Source organism: Synchiropus splendidus, chromosome 4, assembly GCF_027744825.2.
Source record: "Synchiropus splendidus isolate RoL2022-P1 chromosome 4, RoL_Sspl_1.0, whole genome shotgun sequence".
Taxonomy (NCBI): Eukaryota; Metazoa; Chordata; class Actinopteri; order Syngnathiformes; family Callionymidae; genus Synchiropus; species Synchiropus splendidus.
Genome location: NC_071337.1, coordinates 10,486,171 through 10,500,129, shown reverse-complemented (window position 1 = coordinate 10,500,129; position 13,959 = coordinate 10,486,171). Strand labels below are relative to the sequence as shown.

The following is a 13,959-nucleotide window of genomic DNA, read 5'->3' as shown; positions in this document are numbered from 1 at the left end:
TTTAGTGTGAGAAGAATGGAGGGCCATGAAACACGATTCTGACGCCCTCAGTTTTGGCAGCAAGCTGCGCCTCATGCAGGAGGACACTCACCTGACGGCCTCTGCTGCGGGATCGTGATCTGGTTTTGAAGGTTCCTGAAAAGACAAAACACGCCTTCACTGCTCACGAGGCCCCGACAAGGCTCCGCGAGCTCCCTGCCTCCGCGCGCCACTCACGTCTGGGTCTGCATCAGCGGCATGCTGGTGGTCTCGTAGCTGTCCGGGTGGAGCGGCGGGATGACCTCGCCGCTGACCGGGTGGAAGACGGGCAGCGTGGAGAGCGGCCAGGAGATCTCGCGGTTCTTGGACATGCTCCTCAGCTCCTTGGTGGACTTCTGGATGGAGCTGTGGTGAACCAGCTGGATGCTGAGGAAGTCAAGCGGAGACACACCAGGGTCCTGTTAGGTTGCCCACACTTTTACACAACCTTGACCTTCTCAACCACATACACTTCACATGTGGCGCTCCACTTGGTCCTTTTTCATTCGCACATTGTAAAGCCAAGTATTGTAAAGTAAAATAAAAGGCTGAACTTCACCAATTTATTTTGTTTTTACCAAAACTCTCCAATTGTTTCTATCCCATCATCCCATCATATCTACATAAAAAAAAATATATATATTTTACTTCCCTTTATTCATAAGTTCATTTTCACTAAATGTTTTCTCTTCCTAGTTGTGTCATATTTTCAACATCCTCTTCAATAGGTTTATGAACGCTTAAACATTTTTAATTCCGTTTAAGCGTTTATAAATGAATGAAAATTCCTTTTCTCATATTTTTGAAGATTATTACAGTGGTACCTCGGTTCTCCACCACAATCCGTTCTAGACGGCCGTTCGAGAAGCGAATTGTTCGAAATCTGAAGCGATTTTTCCCATTACAATGAATGGAAAAAGAAATAATGCGTTGCGAGCCTTAAACTAGTCTTTTGTAGGAGTGAATGTAGAGTGTCTGCTGCAGGTGGCTGTTCCTCTATGTGTGTGGCCGCTGCATGTGGGAGGGGTTGGCGAGTGAGTGACGTCTCTCTAGAAGTGAAGAGGTGCCCGGTGCGTGTCCAGCTCTGAATGTGCGCTTCTGTGCAGTTTGGCTGTGACAAAGTCATAAACCAAGTCACGCTCTGTCCCAGACTCGCCTCATCCCTGTCAGAGCTACAGCCCACAACAGGACATCAAACCCTGGAGTGAGCGCTCCAGCACCTCCCCTGTGACACTCTACCACGGTCCAGTGTGGAGACTGGAAAGGTTTTACACCTCAATATGAAGAAACAACAGTCAGTAAATGTAGCTAACGGGACACGTCTGCATACAGAGGCTGCGTTATACACAATAACAAAGCGCGTCGTGGGTCAGATGATCGGTCCGCGCATTTCGTTCGAAATCCAAAGCAAAAAAATCTCGATATATTTGCTCGAACTTTTTTGATTTGTTTGAAGTCCGAGACGTTCGAAAACCGAGGTCCCACTGTATTTAGCTTTTCTGTGGCATTGCATCCTGTTTGTGGTACATTTTTTGACCTCCCTCATTTAACATGACCATTTCTCCAGACTTCTTTGCTCCATTATTTCTCAATGTGATGTCAATGACTGCGGAATCCTGTTCCCCACAGTTTCCACTGTTGCCCCTCAATATTGAACATGTTCTCTACACCCCCCCCACCACCACCACCACTGTGTTCACAATTTCCACAGTGGTGACCTTGTTCATAGATAGTTGGGTTGTTTTCGTTTCTCTTGTAAATTTGAAGCAGCAAGTCTTGATGAGAACATGACAACATGAATGACGGCGCAGCAGCCTTTCATGTTAAAAAACTCCAAATAATAATGATGACAGAAGAGAGGGAGAGGAGAAAAGAACACGAGAGGTGAAACACTTACTCGGGTGTTTGCATGTTTCTTTTTTCCCTAGGAACAAAACAAAATGGATGAATTAAATGCCAATAACACAGACAGACATGAACACACAAGTGAACGGATGAGTGGCTGAAGACAGGATGGATGCGCTGATGGGGTTATTGACTGGGTTCGGGTGGGTTGGGGGGTCGTCTCATGTGCATGACTGGTCATCGATGTCATGGGAACACACACGTGTGGACGGTACATTCACATGGATGCAGATGGCGAGCTGCTGGGTCAGATCCTGATGTGACTGTTCCACTGAGGTCAGCAGTTTTCCGGGGGTCTCAGTGATGTGTTCTGTGACAAACATCAGAGCTGGTCTTGACGGACAGGTGTGAGCCTCGTGGCGGCATCACCGTCTGCTAGCTAGCCTGTTCTGCTGCGACCCTGCACTAGCTCAGCGCTCGCTGCTGTTTGGCTGCTAGCTTCCTCGCGGCGACGCTGTGTTCAAGCACAAGTGTAAAGATCCAGCACTTACACTCCCTCCCGCCTGCAGCACATGGAGTAGCCCAGGACGAAGAGGAGGACGACGGCCACGGCGGACGGTACGGCCAAGGTGACCAGGAAATCGGAGAAGTAGTCCCTGCTCTTGAGCGACACAGACGGGGGGTCGTACTCCCCGAACTCCGGCAGGATCCCGGCGCCTGGGTCCGGGCGAGTAATGTAGACCGGGACCACCTTGTTGATGTCAACCTGAGGGGGAGGGGGGAAGCAGAATACGGCTGTCATGTGGGAACCGCGCATCTTCACACACCACAGAAGCAGCGAGGAGGCAGCACAGTGGTGCCTCAGGGGAGCTGATCTGAGTGGGATGCGGAGCGTTCAGTGCGCAGCGCTCACGTGGGTGAAAAGGTGTCTGAAATGAAGGATCCTCACCAGAGAGATTTTGCACCAGTCGATGTGAAACTGAGCTCTGAACTTCTTGTCACAGCTGATGGCAGGCTCCATCTCCTGACTGCAGCGCAGCTGGTTGTGTGGGCTCTCCACTTCTCGTAGGCAGGAGGAGAAGGGGACGTCGGCGCCGACCATCACGTACACTCTGGAGACACAAGTCATCTTCAACACTTTTCCTGTGAGGAGCCCAGCTTCCCGAACACTGGCTCTCATCTTTGATGCCCGCACTCTTCCCGCTCCCCACTGAGCTGAATGAATCATCTACTGATGAAGCCCACAGACGTGTCTGCAGAGGACTGCGAATCCCCTCAGACCTCATTAAATAAAATGTCACTCAGGAGTCAAAACGTGAAAATATAAACGTCTCAGCTCTTTGCTTCCTTAACTGCTGAAAACATCATCAACAGAGCCACTCGCTCTCTTCTCGCTTCTGCTGACTCGCCATCATTATGGTTGTTTGATCCGGAAGTAGTTACGACGTCAGTTCAAACTAGTACTGCGAGATATCGCAAAAATAATATTGCAATACTATTTTTGCGATATCTCGCAAAACTTCTCTTTAATTTTTGGTCATGTCCTCTTAGTATCTGTATCTGTATCTCCTTAATATCTTAGTATCTGATATTTATTCATTTTTGGACATATAGTTTTCGTTTTTGCAAACCGGAGGCTTCAGACCGAAATTTCGCTGCCATAATATAGTGATTTGTTTTTGTGCAATGACAATAAAGAAAGTCTGAGTCCAAGTCTAAGTCTTAGGGGCTCCGTACTAAACAACTAGCGAATTCACGCGCTCTAGAATTGGAACTGAAAGTCTCTGCAGATGTCATTTCTACTTATTCACAGAGCGTAACTCCTCACCCTTCCTTCAGGTTGTTGATGGGCAACGGCACTCGGCCTCCTCGGTCCAGAGCCGAGGTGATGTTGATGGCGTTGAGGCGTTCCGGCTGCCACACGTTCTTGACCGCGCCAAGGAAGTCGCCGAGCACCTCGCTGGCCAGCATTTCCTCCACGTTCATGTTCTTGATGTAAAACTCAGCCTGGTAAGGCAGCGGGAACTCTGACAAATGAGGCGAGGCCAAACGTAAGCATGTTGTGTGACGGCGGTACGACACAAGTTGCTAGGTCAACTGCACTGGTCCCGCAAGTCGCACCAGATGGTGTCGGGCTGACGTCGCAAACATCTGCTCGCTGCTTGAACAGCTCAGTTGGTGTTGGAGCGCGAACATATGGGCGCCCAGATGTGAAGTGTAGGTCAGCGGTGAAGAACAAATATCAGGGATAACACCGACATCAACACCCCAGATTCATATCCCAAATTAGAATCAAATCGTGCTGCTACACATGGATGAAGAACTAGTTTCTACATGGTAGATATCACCATGACAACATAAGATGGCGTCAGGATCTTGTATTGTTCTACTGCAGGTAAAACGTATGAATTATTCACATATCCTGGACTGTTCTGAGGCTGAAACTTGGGCTGACTGGTGCAGTATTTGTTTAAAAGGATAAAACCGGCACTTCTCTGCAGTTCTTTTCTTAAATAAAATTCAATCTATAATCTTCCCAACCCAGGCACTGGCCTGAAACCGTGAGCCACAGGGAGTTCAAGCTTGAGCTCCTGACTATACAGTACGCTATGAGCCGCGGCGCTGGCGCCCCTTACCTTCCGTAGCCATGATGTTTATGACCAGGTTGTGCCGTGCCGTCTCAAATGTGCGTCTGTTATAGGCAGTAATCTGCAACACACATGAGCGGGGGAAAGTTTAAATCCAGATCAGTCCAGATTATAAGGCAGCACCTCTCTGGACAAGGCTGCACCTCATGCCACAGCTCCATGTCAATCACAGATATTTAACTCAACGTAAGCCTTTCGGGGAAGAAAGAATTTCTACAGCGGTTTACTGCTGACCAGGAGGACTTGAACAGCTCCGCTTCGGGCCGAGCTAACGCTTAAAAGCACAGAAATCAGCTCACTCAAATCCTATTTGTGCATTCCACCACCGTGCGTGATGCTATCATAGCATTCCTGTTATTAATTCACTTATTTCCTGCTCTCAACTGGTGATGTCAATTGCAGATAAATCATAAAGAAACTGAACACCTGCTGATGAACCCGACAGAAGAGAAGGGTGTTCACTACCACAACTCAAAGCTGTTCATTGCTCTACGGCTCACGTTCTCCCTGAGGTCTTATTTAAACTTCCATCTCATGCAGAGGTGGGCAGTTACATTTTCTAAAGGGCCACATTATAGACTGTTGTGAGGGGCCATCATGCCAAAAGAAAGGCGGCGATGACTGTGAAATGTGATGTAAAATATTCTAAGTATCAAGGACAAAATGAACCATAAAGGGTTCAATGGAAGCAAGTATATTAAAAAGTGTAAATGTGGCATGAACCCTATAAAAAAATCATTTTACATGCATTTTATTTGAATAGAAATCATAATAAAACAATGGCCCAAACATTGCAGACGAAAAGGAAATTTATTTCAAAATATATTTGGGATTTTCTTAACTGAATTTAGTCATGACCTGGTCTGTGTTAAGGTCTCTGTGGCTTCTTGAATGTAGTTCCACTTCTAAAGAGCGTGGGCTTTTTCTTCTCCAGGCTCGCCACAACATTACTGTAGGACCACCGGCGGCCGAGTTGAAACACTAATCCTCTGGCTGTGAGCACATCTGTCTGTAAGTGGATATATTCAGCAGAGTAATAAGCAATTTCTATTCATTCGAGGGCGAGCAGCCGAGGGACTGTGAGAGCTGGATGACATCTGCATTGGTCACTTTAATGGTGCTCCAACAAAAATACATTTTCATTCTATTCCATGTGTTGGACACTACATTCTCTCTTATAACTGTTTTATGATGAAATTGGAGTTTGTCTCCAACATCATGATTTGTTTATGTTTAAATATAATAGTTAACTAAGTGTAGAGAAGAGAAACTCAATGTTCCACGTCTCTGGTAGAAGCCGCTGGTGTCTGACAGACTGCTCTGACAGAATTATTTCGGGGTTCAATTGAGTCTTCTGTCTGCCGTGTCTCATGTCTCTTAACAGTTGACTTGAACTATGGACCAGTCTGGACACAGTTCCTAGATGCTATTGAAGAAATATTAGAAATCATGTGAATAAATGATCATCGTATTCTATTCTCAAAATCATGATACAAACTGTCAGTCCTTTGTCTTGTGTGATGAAAAACCTTTTCACAATTCTCTCTTTTGAAATGGTTGTTTTTTATTGCCTTATTAAAGATTCCACCAATACTTCAGCCGCTTTAGAATTTGTTGACAGTCCCTAACTGATGCCGGGTCGTAGCATTAGCGCTGCCTGTGAGAGTGTGTCTGCGATCAGTGAACCCTAATGGGGATGTGGAAGAGGACGCTGCCTCCAATACTGGAGCGGTGCTCCGTCCAATATCCAACTATTTTCACCACGGTGTTTCGCCGAGGCGCCAGCACAGCTGGAAACCTGCATCTGTTGATATGAACCAAGGCAGACGATTGAACGTCTGTATACGTATCAAATTTATCATGAAAGGTCAGTCAGGGAGATTTTATCATACTACTTAAACCCCCTTTAACTCCCGATTTATTGATGATTAGTAGAACTCTATCACAAAAATAAAGTATGATAGTTAGCTGTGCAACGTAAAAACATCATCTGTCAAGTTCCTCTGCCATTAGTCCCGCCCCTCCCATCTCTGAGAATCAACACAGCACAGCTCTGAAGGTGAGGTTTCAAACTGTTTTTCAAGATCACCTTCACTATCTTTAACCGGAGGGCAAATATTTATGCATTATTGTTCTGCACCTCCTGAAATCCCTTCCCCATTCAAATGAGTCTCTCCAAAAAACAGTGTTGGAACAGACTTTTGATATTAATTCCTGCACAAATACCTTATTCCTTGTGTAAAAACCGGGATGGCCCCTAGTGTTTTGAACACAGGGCGGTTTAGCTGTGGACAGACACGCTCAACAAAGGAGACATCGGGGACATTAACTGGTGAAAATCGGATGAGCTGTCACGCCATGGGGGAGCGGGGTTGACGCTAATAAATACCCATGTTAATGCCACGTCCAAATACCCGGGTGACCCCATCATACAGCACAAAATTACTGCGTTGACCTACTTATCCTTGATATTTCACTGATGTGTGTCAAACAAAGTTGCACTGTGTCTCTCTCGTCTATCCCATGTGCTTTTTATAAGTATTCTCTGTTGAGTATCTACTACACTATTGCTAGTACCCTGTTAATTTTCTGTTGTTTTTCCAGAAATGAACGGGCACTACATATATATAAATGATAACAATTTAGATTGTGAAACATGTTAGCATAAACATGATAAGCAAGAGAGTATAATTCACCCCGGAATAGTACCAAAACTGCATATAATAAGTTAATAAGTTCATACTTGTTGCCGTATCTAAAGTGTAACCTTGGAAATGAATAATATTAAATTGTCCGGGATCAGTTCCAACCAACCGGTCGTAAGTCAGATTGGACGTAAGTCGAATGCCGATGCGAGGGTTATAGTTGCTACTGTAGTGGTAGATCACTGTGTGAGAGTGAGATGCTGGGATACTGTGCTGCAGTAACTGTCGTACGCGTTACCGGGCTGCTACATGCTGCGGTGCCAGGCATTGAATAAAAAAAAAAAAAAAAAAAAAAAAAAAAAAAAAAAGCATCTGTTGACTGTGGTCGGAAGTACATGTGGACGAAAGTTGAGCAGGTCGTAAGCCGGATGTTACTTGTATTATGGAATGTTTTGCGATAACAACAAAGATCCTCCACCTACTTCACAAACCTAGAACATGAACAAAAAGAAATTTAGGTACTTTCACTTTTCACAACTGCTTTCCGGCTCAATAGACATCCCCTCCCCCGCACGGGCCACATAAGTGCTGTATAAGTAATATAGCCGAGCTCTCACCATCTGCTGCCATTTCACGGCTCGTGGTGACATGACAGGATGTGAAGGGGGAAAGAACAATTCCGTACCTCTATGACAGTGGGGTTGCCGACATGCTCCGCAGTAGGGGACCCATAGAGCACCCCGTCACTGTGAGGGGTCCTCTGAATGTAGCGCAACCAGCCAGGCCTGTCGGGGTAGCCCATGAGGTTGGTGTTAAAAGTGATGGGATCATTGCTGGCGTCACCTGTAAACAAAAACCTTTCATTCAAAACAAAACAAGACCAGCAGTACACATCGCAATCTGCACGGGGCAATACCTGATTTTGGATAAGGTGGAAACTCTCCTTTGAAGTACTCCCTTTCAAGGACGTGGACAAAGAGTACTCCCGCAGAAGGGTAGACGTTACGGTCAGCGTGTGACCTTGACAAGATGGTCACCACTGAAACCAAAAAGGAAATGAGCTTCTGACCACTGGACGGCTCTCTAAGAACCTCTGTGTCCCTAGTTATTAGTACGCTAGCAGCAGACCAAGCCACGACTTAACTAAAACAACAACGCATCAGTAAGAGAGCTATGCTCGGTCAACAACAGGATGCAGGTTCGTGCCTCCAACATTGGCTTCTTTGTTTGGTTCCCAACATGTTTCGTCAACCTCTCAGCATCTCCAGCAGCACTCCTCTTTTCACACCAGTTTCATTCCATCTCTCTCAGTGGGTGGGCTTGCTGAGGTAGAAGAAACAGCACCAGAGGGAGAACGACTGAGAGAGAACTACCACATGACCTCAAGAAACTTCCCCTCTGCTCTCTTCTGAAGTCACTTTAAATTTAAGCTTGAGATACTCATTCACTCCCCATCGAAGGAGTACATTTCAATGTCATGCATGCAGCGGCAGCTCTTGACTATCTTCTGGTCAATCTGCACCGGTGCCAGTATTAGAGCAGGATTTACATCCTAATCCCTGATCATGAAAGAGGAAGTCATCATTTGATCTTCAGTTGTTGTTATCTGGTCGGGTGAACAAAAGGGTTAAAGCAGATTAAGTGACAACAGATTAAGGAGAACTGCAACACTGTACACAGCACAACACACATCTTTAAGTTGATATGTTAATAGGAGTGGCAGGTTTACATCTGCGCAGAAGGCAGAAAGGGGCTCCGCGGGGACTTGGCCACAAACATTTAAATCAATAACAGTCAGCGACCACAACAACCAGAGGTGCATATCAATTCAGGGGCAGCCCCCCCCAAAAAAACTCACCTGAGCATGATGATGCATGCATCAAAACCCATTATTACAGCTCAATATATTTCACTCACTGTTCAATATAAAAGGGTATTCAGCGTAGCTGCACTCAGTGGCAACTCCAGTCTGCCCACAAATCCCTCTCTAAGCACAACACACACACACACACACAGATTCTATTACCCACCACGCTGGGCCTCATCAATTCTCCGTCACACAAAGGACTAGTGGCCGCACACTCAAGGTCAAGCACCGCTGCTCTGCTCCCCTCATAGTCCAATATGATGTGGTTTAAATGTGGGTGACACATCCCCACACCAGACGGGCGGGACATGCAAGTGAAGCCAGATGGTCGACACCATCCATCTAATAGTCTGAAGAATAAGAAATGACCATTGGGATTTGAAATGTGCTTGAGCCTATCAGCATGGGGAATCGATTCAACAGCACCAGCCGTGCATAATTTCAGATGACCCTGGCTTCCCCACCCATCACCGTTATTACCAAAACAAGTCACAAACGGCTCACCGTGTCCGTATGGGGATACTTGCTCTCCAGTCTCTATGAGAAATGATGGAGTATACACTAAAATGTAATTACTTCCTGGCAGGGAAATGACTCAATACATAAAGTCATCCATAAGAGAATGGGAGTAGCATGTTTTTGGCAAAGCCCGTAAAAAGCTTTTACGACCATTAAGTCTGTTTTTGCCTGCAGTTTGGCCACCAGTAATTGACTGAGCTCATATTGCTCCAAGAAGTATATGGGCCTACAAAATACTAAGTGGAGGAACGAGTGAAACGTAGGGGGGAAAACCTGACAAAACAAGCTCTACAAAATGAAATGCATAGATAATGATACAAAATAGTGATTGGAGGTGGAGAATCCGATGTTCTGCATCAAGGGAGCAGAGATCTGGTCGTGAAGTCCACAAGGGACGTAAGCCTGGACAACAGCCTTCTGTCCTCCTTGATAAAAACCCTCTGCCTACGCCAGATGATCTCAGTCATTTCAGCAGGTGAAGGCCTGGCCCTCCTACAGCACATGTCCAGCTCAAGCTCTGGGGGGTCAAATCCCACTCGCTGTGTCATGTTATGCAGCCCACAACCCTACAGTTTCCGGAAAATCCATGTTGCTATCGTGACCTATGGAGACCACAGTGTTTGGCAGGCTGTTTTAAGTTGATCTGAAAGCCTACAAAAAAACAAAAAAATAACACAGAAGAGAATTCCATGAACGCTGGATAAGCAGAATCTCGGACACCTATCTTAAGCATTTTCATGCCTAACACAGGGGTGTTTTATTCTAATGTTAGCCTCAAGACATCGACATCACATTCAGTTTCAACTTTCATTTCCAGTTAAAGGAGTGCCAGTAAATAAGTAATTGCTCAGTAAGTGAATTGTGTTTAAAATCAGTCACAGATAGCTACGGTAGAGGGAAGCTACATGGGGCTAGCTATAGTAGCGCCAATATACTTAGCTAGTAGCTCACCAGAAAACAGCAACAGCAACAATTATTGTTCCAGCAGTGACCTTCCTGAATACGTACAGCATATTATGTGAACAAAAATAGCGTTTTGAGAGGGCCAGGCTGGAAGTCCAAACTACAATCTGAACGAATGAATTGGTTCTGTTTAAAATTAGGATAGGAAATCAAAAGCGCCAACCAAAGTGTTCAGCATAGTTGGTAATATTCAATTCACTGTGTTCAAAAAAAGCGTGGCTCATTTGATGCCACAAATGCTAACTGGAGAGGTAATGTTCTACACCTTCAGCCCATTTGCTAAAGCATCAGTAACAGAAGGTATGACACACAAAGTAGTAAATGTTTTACTTGAACCCATTTTGCCTCCATGACCCTGCGGGGAGGAAGTAGGCGTAGACTTTCCAGGGGGAAGGTTTTGATACTGATATTCATTTAAGGAGCTTCCAATGTGACTGAATATCATTGTCTTAGGAACACGGGGGGTTCGGTTAATGACATCAAATCTGTATATTTGTGACACCCTAATGTTGCCGTGCCATCTTGAGACGATGAGCTCTGGAAGTCACACTGTACACAATAGATCACCGATTAAAGGTTAATACTGAATGGATGGTGATCCTGCGGCAGGGACGACACACTCAAAGAGGACTTTCTAGAAATAGAGCCTGTCACAGAAATGTCCCAAAACTAAAGGGGTTGGGACTGACATTGACAGTATTGTTCTGCAGGGGGGGTGACTCCTTCCCAACTGACTCAGAGCCAAGTTTATCCCCAGAAGTGATGAAATGCAGTTGGCAACCTGGAGAGAATAAACTGTCCTTGTCCCTACAGATATCTTACTTTTGTCAAATCAACTTCATTTGTTCACAGTCAGGAGGAACGCATGTTCTTCTGTGGTGTTTGTGCTGGGAAACATCGACAACAAGGCTCACTACTGTCTGAATCGAGGCGTTGTGTGTTCTTTCTGCTGCGACTTTAAGCCTTGCTGTTCTAAACCTGGAAGTGAAAGTAGCTGGCGCGCAGAAAGCTTCAGCACAGAACGAAAGCAGACCCAAGAGAGCCTGATCGACCCCCGGAATTTTTTTTTAAAAAGGTACGTGACCGACCTGTCTTTGTCATGATCAACAAAGCTAGAACGCATTGTTGATAGTTAATGAGCAAACAACATTGCATTTACAAGAACTCAAACAGAAAATGTGTCAAAAATTGGAGCAATAAAATGTAACAACGGTGGTATTAAAAGGGGAATTGGTTGAGCATGACAATAACCTACTGCTTGAGACGAGGGAAGAAAGGACTATTGACAGAATAGTCCCATTATAGGAGCGAGATCATTGGACTAAGCTACCTAACTAGTTCAGAATTACGCTGCATGTTTAGCTTGACTAAGATCAGACCAGGTGATCTGCACCTTAACTTCCGCTGTGGCACATTCATAAACATTAACGTGTGACCTGGTCAGAAAGAAGCAAAGACAATGTAATAGCATATTATACATTCGTGAAATCATGAAATCAAGTGTGTGTACAACTAGTACGTACAACCGAAACTTGTGAGTTCACTGTGATCCAGAAACCTGATGCAGCTATTTTGAGAGGTCCAGGCTGGTGGTATCGTTGAATCAACGCTCCTCTGTGCTTATTAGTTTATCATTTGGCAAGATTACTATGAATTGAGTCAAGTGTAGCTGTTTCTGAACGTCTCCTGGCTGGCTGTTAGCACCACAGTGTTATGGTGGGAGGGAGGGGGGACAGCAGGTCAACACATAAAGTGTATTACAGCACACACCCACTCACCATCTCTGTTCAAGGCTGTTCTCGGCTTCAAGCCCTTGGATCGCTGGATTAGGACGTTTCTCTCATGCAAAACCAAGTGTTGGGCTTCACATGCATGCAGAATGTGAACTATTGGATCAATGAATGGAAGCATGAGTCCAACAAATATATATTCTAGGATGCTTTGGATTACATCTCTAAGGGATTAACTACACATGGCTTAAACAGCAGCAACTTTAATCTTATTTGGCAGAGAGCGATATGAGTAATGGTTTTTGAATCCCCAACGGCATCAAAATACTGGATCAAATTTTAAATTTCAAGTCAAATTATCTAGTGTAAACTGATGGCTGATATCTCAGACTTTATTAAGAAACAATAATAAGCAAGGCAGAATATTTTATACTATTACCATATAGGTTTAAATAAAAAAAGTCTTCAATTTCAATTAATTAATTTAAACATTATTTTATAGATTTAAAGTGATAAACCCAGATAACCTTCAATATTTTACTGACTCTTGCACAAAAAGATGAATATTTCTAAAATATAACAATAAAAAAAGATAGTTATTCATAAATAAAATATAGATATTTCCCCCCCATCTTTCCTTATGTAAAAAAATACAAAACTAGATATTTGTAACGTCTCAGACCAGTCAGGTAAAATTAAAAACCTAAATACTAGGCCTGAACAATTTTTATTCATATCAACGTCAGGATGTAATTGAAAGCGATTTCCGAAAAAAAATTTAAAAAAAACAAAGCGCTTTATGCTTCACTAGTGAAATAAAGATATATTATTCATATCAAGTCATTTCATTACTTCATAATAGGCCTGGTTTACGGTGTAGCTAATTATTTTATTGACTGTATCGGATTTCCTGTAGGTTATACAATATTATGATGTATTGCCCGTGTTTAGTAAATAATGTAGAAAACAAGAAACTCGACTGACTGAATAATTCACATTTAATTTAACCCTTTTTTTCCCAAATCGTTCAATCCTAATACACGCTAAATAAAACATTCATTGCAAGATATCTACAAGAAAATAATAATTGTCAATGTAAATGAACTAGAGGATGCAAGAACATTGGATACATATGATATAAACACACATATAGTATAAATGTGATGATGTAAACGTGTAATATTCAAGGCAAATGCGAGCTACCTAAGGCACAGTTCCATGTTTGAAGACACACTGTACAGTAGGAACGAACTTCTGAGGCAAATCGATATACAGCTGTTGGAGCACATCAATATTCACTATCAGCACTCATAAAACTGAATAGCCACTCACTGACAACACTTAAGGTACATTGTGAAACATATTAAAGAGTCTCTCGCTCTGCTAAGACTGTTTCCGAGGAACATATTTCCACTTCTCCCTGCGGCTGGAAAAAATGAGCAGCTAAACAGTAGCAGGCTAGCTAGCCAGTTAGCTAGCTGTCAAGGATGCGCTGTCAGGAACACAACACTTGAAGTTTATCGAAACGTACCTGAACCCAGCCACAGCGCCACGGCCGCTACCGACATGGACCCGCTCATTTCGAGGAATACCTCTCGAATAACGTTGTTTTGGTGTCTAATCGCCGCTGGGTTTGACAGCCATGACGGCGAGCATCCTGCAGCATTCCTTCCTCCGCCTCCTCCTTGGGAGAGAGAGAGAGAGAGAGCTGCCTCATTGGCTCC

At 44.3% G+C, this 13,959-nt stretch overlaps 2 protein-coding genes across 4 annotated transcripts in view; one reads left to right on the top strand and one right to left on the bottom strand.

The window, feature by feature from the left end:
• sgce (sarcoglycan, epsilon) overlaps positions 1-13,959 on the bottom strand; it is a 14,612-nt gene extending 653 nt beyond the window's left edge. For 2 of the 3 annotated variants that reach the window (XM_053863756.1, XM_053863758.1), the window contains exons 1-10: positions 13,767-13,959; positions 8,073-8,195; positions 7,842-7,999; positions 4,500-4,572; positions 3,692-3,890; positions 2,813-2,975; positions 2,415-2,629; positions 1,916-1,942; positions 217-405; positions 92-135 (exon numbers count right to left, since the gene is read on the bottom strand). In XM_053863756.1, coding sequence (XP_053719731.1) covers positions 92-135; positions 217-405; positions 1,916-1,942; positions 2,415-2,629; positions 2,813-2,975; positions 3,692-3,890; positions 4,500-4,572; positions 7,842-7,999; positions 8,073-8,195; positions 13,767-13,815 — 1,240 coding nt within the window. In that variant the 5' untranslated portion in view covers positions 13,816-13,959. The remainder of the gene's footprint in view (positions 1-91; positions 136-216; positions 406-1,915; positions 1,943-2,414; positions 2,630-2,812; positions 2,976-3,691; positions 3,891-4,499; positions 4,573-7,841; positions 8,000-8,072; positions 8,196-13,766) is intronic. The other variant, XM_053863757.1, reaches the window with a different exon arrangement.
• ppp1r9a (protein phosphatase 1, regulatory subunit 9A) overlaps positions 11,521-13,959 on the top strand; it is a 47,345-nt gene continuing 44,906 nt past the window's right edge. Inside the window, exon 1 of the mRNA XM_053863749.1 lies at positions 11,521-11,580. The gene's annotated coding sequence lies outside the window, so the exon portion shown is untranslated. The remainder of the gene's footprint in view (positions 11,581-13,959) is intronic.